Here is an 8,403-nt window from a genome sequence, read left to right as displayed (position 1 = left end):
TCATACTTTGGACATATTGTCAGGAAGGACCAGTCACTGGAGAAGGATATCATGTTTGCTAAGGTGGAGGGTCAAAGAAAAAGAGGAAGACCCCCAACAAGATGGACTGACCAAGTGGCAGCATCGATGGACTAAAGCGTAGCAACAGTAAGAGGTTGGCCCAGGATCAGGTAGTGTTTTGTTCTGCTTTGCATAAGGTTGCTATAGGTCGGTACCAACTCGATGGCACCTAACAACAACAACAAATTTATTTCCAGACCTGAAAGGAGACTTTGGGGTTTTACCAATCTCTACCAGACAAGTAAGCCAGGTCTTTTTTCTTGTCTTTCTTTTTTGAGTTTTGTTCTATATATCTCTCCTTCTCTATCCAGGACCTTCTAATGTAATCCCTTTCTAAGCAATAGGTAGGGGTATCCAGGTACTGTCTAGTTCTTCTGGTCTCAGGGTTGTAGATACTGATGTGTCTTCAATTTTCACCACTTTTCTTTCCTCCAGACAGGAAGACCAATAGTTACACCTTAGATGGCCATTCATTAGCTTTTTAAAATTTTTTATTGTGACTTGAGTGATAGTTTACATGCGGGGATATCAGTTTTACACTCATCCTATTGTATTCGTTTCATTGCAATGATTACAATCTCCCGTATGCTTCACCATTCAACAGTATTTGCTTCTATTCCTCTGTTTTTTGGAGTTTTTGGTTTTTTTTGGATGTGTACCAAAACACTCAGGAATATATAATCATTCAAACAGCCAGAAGACACACCCTGCAAGCATGCCCCCTGGCTGCTAGCACACATCCCCTCACCTTCCTTGAGTCTAGAGTCCTTACCTGCTCCATTTCTTCATGTCATCATCTCTGCCATTGCTGCTTCTCTAGGTAGGGTCCCATGCTCTGCTCCCGCTCTTCTCCTCTGATGGTTGCAGGGTCCTCCACTCTGGAACTGTAAGATCGACCACTCACCCCTTTTTGCTACAAAACTTCTACCTTTACAGTTGTGACCATTGCAATTAGTCATGATAACAATTACTCACTATTGAATCATGAGAGCCTTGTCCCCATCTCCTTTTACCAGACCTGTCTAGACAGGATGAAAACCACTCGGTGGGTAGTCTTCTTTCCCCCACACACTCTGAACCTAAACTCCCTCTTGAAAACTTGTAAGCCAGTCACTTCATGCTTTTATAGCCCCACCATTTTAGGTAGCCAGTGTCTAAGTTGCCCATTCCTATCAACCCTGTATATAGAGGGGATGGGAATGATCCTTGCTGTAAAGATTTTGTCCTTCTTGGTTGGTGTTTTAAGCTACTACATCCACAAGTATAGGTTAAGTTCATCAGATTGTAGTGATTTACAATTATTTTCTTTAAAAAAAAAAAAAAAAAAACCCCCCCCCCCCACCCCCCTCTTTTCCTTCCTCTAGTCGGGTTCTGAACATCCAGCCATCAAGGCTAGGTCCAATGGGCACTATCTGCAAGTTTGGGCACCCTTGTACATACCCCCTCACTTCATATCAGTGGGATGCTTCACTCTCAGTTCTAGCCTTCCATGGCCATGTCGTTGTCCGTGGGTTCAGAAGTCCCCAGGTCTCACCATACTTCAGGCCAACAAGCTTTCACCATACTCCAGGTTGATGGAGATCAATGTAACTTGTTTGGACTCAGCCCAACTCTTCATTGCTGCTTTCCCCCCACTTCCACTCACTAGTAGACCAACGTAGTTGCCAGCAAGCTTACATGCCTACATGACTCATTAGCTTTTTTATTTTTAAATATTTTATTGTGAATTATGTGATAGCTTACATGGGAGAACATTAGCTTTACATTCATCCTATCATATATCATTATATTGCCATGGCTACAATCCCCTCCATGCATCATCAACCAACCAAAGGGTACACCCCGCAAGCCTGTCCTTGGTTGTCAGCACACAGCCCCTCTCCCTCTCTGGGTCTAGAGTCCCCAGCCACTCCATCTCTCCACATACCCAGGGACATCCAGTCACTTCTTGCCTTTGTAGCCCCACACCATTTTGGGTAGCTAGTGTCCAAGTTGTACATCCCTGTCTACTCTGTGTGTGGAAGTGGTGGGAATGATCCTTGCTGTAAAGATTTGTTTCCTCTTTTGAGCTACTGCATCTATAGGTGTAGGTCAAGTTCATCAAATTGTATCAGATTACTTTTTTTTTTTTCACTGTACATTTTTCATATGCATATGAGGTTATTGAAAATATCATGGCTTGGGTCAGGTGCACCTTAGTCTTCAAACTGCTATCTTTGCTCTTCAACACTTTAAAAAGGTCTTGTGCAGCAGATTTGTCCAATGCAATACGTTGTTTGATTTCTTGACTGCTGCTTCTATGAATGTTGATGGTTGATCCAAACAAAATGAAGTCTTTGATAACTTCAATCTTCTCTCCATTTATATGGATGTTGCTTATTGGTCCAGTGGTGAGGGTTTTGTTGGTTTTTTTTTTCTCTTTACATTGAGATGAAACCCAGACCAAAGGCTGTGATCTTTGATATTCATCAGTGAGTTTTTCAAGTCTTCTTCACTTTTAGCAAGCAAGGTTGTATCATCTGCATATCACAGGTTGTTAATGAATCTTCCTACAATACTGATGCCACATTTTTCTCCATATAATCCATCTTCTCAGATTATTTGCTCAGCATACAGATTGAATAACTATGGTGAAAAAATACAACCCAGGAGCACACCTTTCCTAATTTTAAAACATTTGATGTTCCCTTGTTCTGTTCAAACAACTGTCTCTTGGTCTATGTACAGGTTACTCATAAGCACAATTAAGTGTTCAGGAATATTCATTCTCAGCGCTGTTCTCTATAGTTTGTCATGATCCACACATTCTAAAGTCTTTGTGTAATCAATAAAGCACAAGTAAACATCTTTCTGGAGTCCTGGTGTGGCACTGTGGGCTAATGTGTCAGACTGCAAAGTCATTTGAACTGCAAAGTCAGTGGTTCAAGCTCACCATCTGCTCCTTGGAAACCCTATACAGGGTTGCTATGGGTCAGAATCGACTCGATGGCACATAATAACAACAAACATCTTTCTGGTATTCTTTGCTTTTAGTCAAAATCCATCTGATGTCATCAATGATATCCTTCATACCATGTCTTCTTCTGAATCTGGCTTGAACCTCTGACAGTTCTCTGTCAATGTATGGTTGTAGCTGGTTTTTATTAGCTTTAGTAAAACTTTACTCACATAGGATAGCAATGATATTGTCCAATGATTTCTGCATTCTGTTGGGTCACCTCTCTTTGGAATGGGCACAAATATGGATCTCTTCCAGTCAGTTGGCCAGGTTGTCTTCCAAATTTCTTGGCATAGATGTGTGAGTGGCTCAGTGCTGCATCAGATTGTTGAAAGATTTCTATTTGTATTCCATCAATTCCTGGTGCCTAGTTCTTTGCCAATTCCTTCAATTTACCTTGAACTTCTTTCAGGATCATTGACTCTTAATCATATGCTCCCTCTTGAAATAGCTGAACATTGACCATTTCTTTTTGGTACAGTGACTCTGTGTATCCTCCATTTCCTTTTGATGCTTTCTGCATCATTCAGTATTTTGCTCATAGAATCCTTCATTATTTCAAATCAAGACTTGAATTTTGTCTTCAGTTCTTTCTGCTTGAGAAATGCTGAGCATGTTCTTCCTATTTATAATTGTAAGAAAAGGTATTTGTAATGAGTAAGTCATTGGTCCTGCAAAATTCTATCATGAGATCTCCAGCATAATTTCTATCACCAAGATCAGATTTTCCAACTACTGATCCTTTCTCTTTATTTCCACCTTTTGCATTCCAATAACCATGATTATCAGTGCATCCTTGATTGCATGATTGATTAATTTTGGACTTTAGAAGTTGATAGAACTCTTCAGTGTCATCATCACTGGCTTTAGTGGTTGGTGTGTAAATTTGAATAATAATGGTATTAACCAGTCTTTCTTGTAGGTGGATGGATATTCTCCCATCACCAACAACATTGTACTGCAAGAGAGATCTTAAAATACTCTTTTTGTTGATGATTGTGGCCCCCATTCATCTTCAGTTTACCATTCCTGGCATAGTAAACCATATAATTGTCACCTTTTTGAGTCCAGGGGAAGCTGCTGCTGACCACGTGCACTGCTGGAGAGGCCACCTGCGCTGCAGGAGCCTGACACTGGAGAAGCACCTCTTTCTCTGCAGGAGCCAAGCACCTGAGAAGCTATCTATACTGCAAAGCTTGCCAAGTGAGCGTACCAGAACCAGAAGGAAAGTTCCTTCCTTTGGCAGTGTCATTGTAGCATATGGTGGGCACACCCAACCATTTCACCTTGATTGCGAATGAGAACTGTAACTTGATTATAATCAATAAGACTCTGTCTTAGCAGACTGGGAGCAGAGAAGAAGCAAACAGACATGTTGTGAACTGCTTATGGAGAAGGCCACATGACAGGAAACTGTGGGTGACCTCTAGAACCTGAAGGCAGCATCCAGCCAACAGTCAGTCAAAAGCCAGGCTCCTTAAGCATTCCAAGGAACTAGGAAACATTCTTCCCCAACCAGGCCTCCAGATGAGAATGCTGCCCAGCTGTGAGACCCTGAGCAGAGGATTAAGCTTAACTCTGCCTGGATCCAAGAGATAAGAAATGTATGAGTTGTTTTAAGCCACTAAGTTTGTGGTCATTTGTTATGTAGCATAGAAAACAAATAGTGCCTTCTACTGACAGAGACAAAAAGGAAGACCCCCAGTGAGATGGATTGGCAAGGTGGCAGCATCAATGGGCTCAAACGTGGCGACGATTGATTGTGGGGTTGGCCCAGGACCAAGCAGTATTTCATTCTGTTGTACACAGGTCGCTATGAGTCAATACCAACTCAATGGCACCTAACAACAACAACAACTGACAGAGAGAAGGTCTCTGAGTAGTGCAAGTAGTTTGTGATTGGCTAGTAACCTAAAGGTTGGTGGTTCAAACTCACCAGTGGCACAAGGAAGACCTGGTGGTGATTGGCTTCCATAAAGATGACAGCTCAGAAAATCCTGCGGGGCAGTTCCCCTCTGTAACACATGGGGGCGCCGTGAATTGGAATCACCTTGATAGAACATCTTCTATTTTATTCACTTATGATGAAGCTAAGTATTTGGGATTTTGCTATGACAATACAATATTCTATTTGATTAAACCCATCTTCACTGACTTACCCTCCCCCAAGCCCCCACCCCCACCCACCCAAGTTCTATATGTTGCAGAGGAACACAGATGAGTAAGAGTCCCTGTCTCCAAGGAATTTCTATTTGGGGGTTAATAGGCTATTTCAAGTGACCTTTTTTTTTTTTTTTTTTTTTTTTAAGTGACTCTTAACAGTTCTTTTATTCTGTTTCATCCTTGCCATTGGAAGTAAAACAATCTCAAAAATGTCTTCCTTCTTAATTAAGAATACCTGAGCCCTGGTGTGGCACTATGGATTAATGTGCCAGACTGCAAAGCCATTTGAACTGCAAGGTCAGTGGTTCAAGCTCACCAGCTGCTACTTGGAAACCTTATACAGGGTCGCTATGGGTCAGAACTGACTGAACGGCACTTAACAACAACAACATTCCCATATGCTGTGCATTTTTTATTTGTTGTACCCTGTATTTCTCTTCACCACACCCCTAGATTTTATTCACATCTTTGTCTCATTCTGCCTGGAGAATAATAAACTACTGTTGTAATTGATCCCCTGAAGCCTTGGATTGTCACTGGCCCCTAAACATAAGTAATATTTTCTTGGAAATTTAGGAACTCAACTTCTTGATATTCAGAAGTCACTTTGGCTAATAGGGCTGCCCACTGGAGAACATTTGGGATGCTAACCAATGCAGCTCCTATTTTGACTTTCTTTTCTGGGCTTGCTATCGCTACTATTAACATGCCAGATTCACCAAAGAAGTGAGATGGAAGAAACTCTGGACATAGACCTCCGCAAGCAGGAAGCAGAGGATGGGACCATGGATGTCTCTCATATTTCTAAATACATTCTCAACACGATGACTTTGCTGTGTTCACCCATTCGAGATCAAGCAGTGCAGAACCTAGAGAACATTACAGACCCTGTTCAATTACTGAGGTGTGAAACATTGATGTACAGCCCTCTATTGCCCACCTCAGTCCCTGGGCAGGGAACGCTGGGTCAGACCCTGGATTCAGTCCCTGTCTCGACTGACTCTTTCCTGCTACAGACTTAGATGGCTTCATAGGTTATCCTTAGATTGACTGGGTCCTGTGTATCACATGCAACCATAAGACATCGAAGTATATATTCTTTCTTCCAAAGAGTTCAAGCATCCCGCTATTCTCGTTTCAGTGCACATACTAGGAGGGAGACAGGGCTGGGAATTATCATTATTTCATAGCTAGAGGAACCAGGATGCAGAAAGTCAAAGAGACTGAGCCAGTAAGTCTAAATAGCATTACCCATAACCCCACTCTCCAGAGAAAATTTCTAACATGCTGATGTATTTGCTTCCACTGACTACTTTTTTGAAGAGACAACAGAATGACCATAGGGGAAAGAGATCTAGAATGGAGGCTTCAAGGTTCAGAGACTCATCTATTCCTTAGTTCTGCTGTTAGGCCCCTTGGCCTTGGGCCCTGGTCCCCATAGTCTTTTTTTTTGGAAATTTCAGAGGTAGGGCTAAGTTAGTTTTAAGGTCCCTCCTAACTGAATTACTATGATTTAATGACTCCTTGCTTGGTTCCTTCCTTGCTAAGATCACATAGTATAATCAGTCTATTTCTCCAGTGACAGAGGGATCTTGCAGGTTCTGGGCTTGATGGAAATGGACATGGTGAACTATACCATCCAGAGTCTCCGACCTCACCTTGCAGGAATCCTCCATCCAGTATGAATGGACTAAATTTCAGGATCTCCTCAACAAGCAGCCCAGTACGCATATACATTGAGAGCAGGAGTGGGAAGACAGGACCTTGGGTCTGACTTTGAAATGTTAGAGAGTGCTTTGCCTGTTTCAGGTGAAGAAAGTTTCTTCCTCAGACAAGAAGAAAGTGTATCCCTCAGGCAAGGGCATGGAGAAAGAACATTCATCTAAGAGAGACCTGAAAAGCATTTCTTTTTTACTTCAACAGCAGGCAGGTTTATTGAGAGACCAAGAGCCCCTGAAAAGCATTTCTTTATTGACTATCTTGAACAGAACCTTAGTCCTGAAGTCTCCGAGACTGAAGATGCTTCCACATTTCCACCTGTCACAGGCCTCCTTGATCACACCATCAAATGGCTAACCCAAGCAGTAGCAGACCTCACTACAGCACTCCAGCTTCCCCTGACACTCCAGTGTGACCTGCCCAACTCCCAATGAGACAGCTAACAACCCAGCGCTCCTCAGCCCCTCCCTCCATGGTGCTGTCTCAGGAGCCTGAGCTCTCAGAGGTAGGGGTGGGATTGCCTTGTTTAGCATTCAGGGCTTTCATCAATCTTCTCCTGATAGCCCACTCTGTTTTGATTCCCCAGACCTTGCTAATGGACAGAACCTGACTGCAGGAGCTGGGATCCCAGTTGCTCTACTTAATCATCCTGGCCTCAGTCTTGTTAGTGGCCAGTAGTTTCTCTGGCAATGTTGTATTTGGTTCCCCTCAGTTTGTGAATAAACTGAAATGTGTCACCAAAGCCCTGACAGAGGAGTTTAACTCCAAGTGAGCTACAGAGATTCCCCACCCCCGCTTAAATAGACCGTTTTGTAGAATGGACATAGGCAGGTAATGAATAATCACTTACTTCCAGCACAGACCACAGAAAGACCCTTTGAAATCATCTATAAATATCGCTGGTATCTTTCCATAAGTGGTCTTGATACTTGTGACAGAGAGAAATAAAACTTCCTTTCACAAAGGGTACTGTGGAAGATTGTTTACTACAAAATGATGCATTAGCTTGCTTGCTACAATACACTGCATGTACGCAGGAGTTCTCGGTTGGTCAGCAATATTGATTGAACAGGTGCAGGGGATCTCATTGAGGAAAAAGAGGAATCAGGTGGCTATGTTTATGATTTTAGTTGGTGTGATTTTAATAGGACAAATGACCACAGAAAATGTCCAAGAAACTCTTTGAAAATACATACACATACAAATAATTCATGGAACTGAAGAAGGCTGGGCAAATCCAAGCAAAGACAGAACCCAAACCCTTCTTGTCCAAAGTTGATTTTACAGTGTGACAGAGAGGGATTAGTATTTTATGGGTAAGAGGGAAGTACTGCACCTCCCACTGGGCCCTGCTGTCTACCAGATGTGTGTGTATTGGGGGTGGGGAGGCAGAGGGAGGCGCGAATGGCTGGAATTCTCTGGAGGAGCCCTAGCTTTTTTTTTTTTTTTTTTTTAAAGTTTTT

At 42.5% G+C, this 8,403-nt stretch overlaps 1 protein-coding gene across 1 annotated transcript in view; it reads left to right on the top strand.

Moving 5' to 3' along the window:
• TCP11 (t-complex 11, testis-specific) overlaps positions 1-8,403 on the top strand; it is a 22,951-nt gene that overhangs the window by 12,391 nt on the left and 2,157 nt on the right. Inside the window, 7 exon segments of the mRNA XM_006878247.1 lie at positions 5,935-6,125; positions 6,807-6,879; positions 6,881-6,944; positions 7,268-7,321; positions 7,324-7,347; positions 7,350-7,415; positions 7,471-7,708. Coding sequence (XP_006878309.1) covers positions 5,935-6,125; positions 6,807-6,879; positions 6,881-6,944; positions 7,268-7,321; positions 7,324-7,347; positions 7,350-7,415; positions 7,471-7,708 — 710 coding nt within the window.

The sequence above is a fragment of the Chrysochloris asiatica genome, unplaced genomic scaffold, assembly GCF_000296735.1.
Source record: "Chrysochloris asiatica unplaced genomic scaffold, ChrAsi1.0 scaffold00038, whole genome shotgun sequence".
Taxonomy (NCBI): domain Eukaryota; kingdom Metazoa; phylum Chordata; class Mammalia; order Afrosoricida; family Chrysochloridae; genus Chrysochloris; species Chrysochloris asiatica.
Note: the sequence above shows the minus strand (reverse complement) of the source record. Positions and strands in the feature narration are given on the sequence as shown.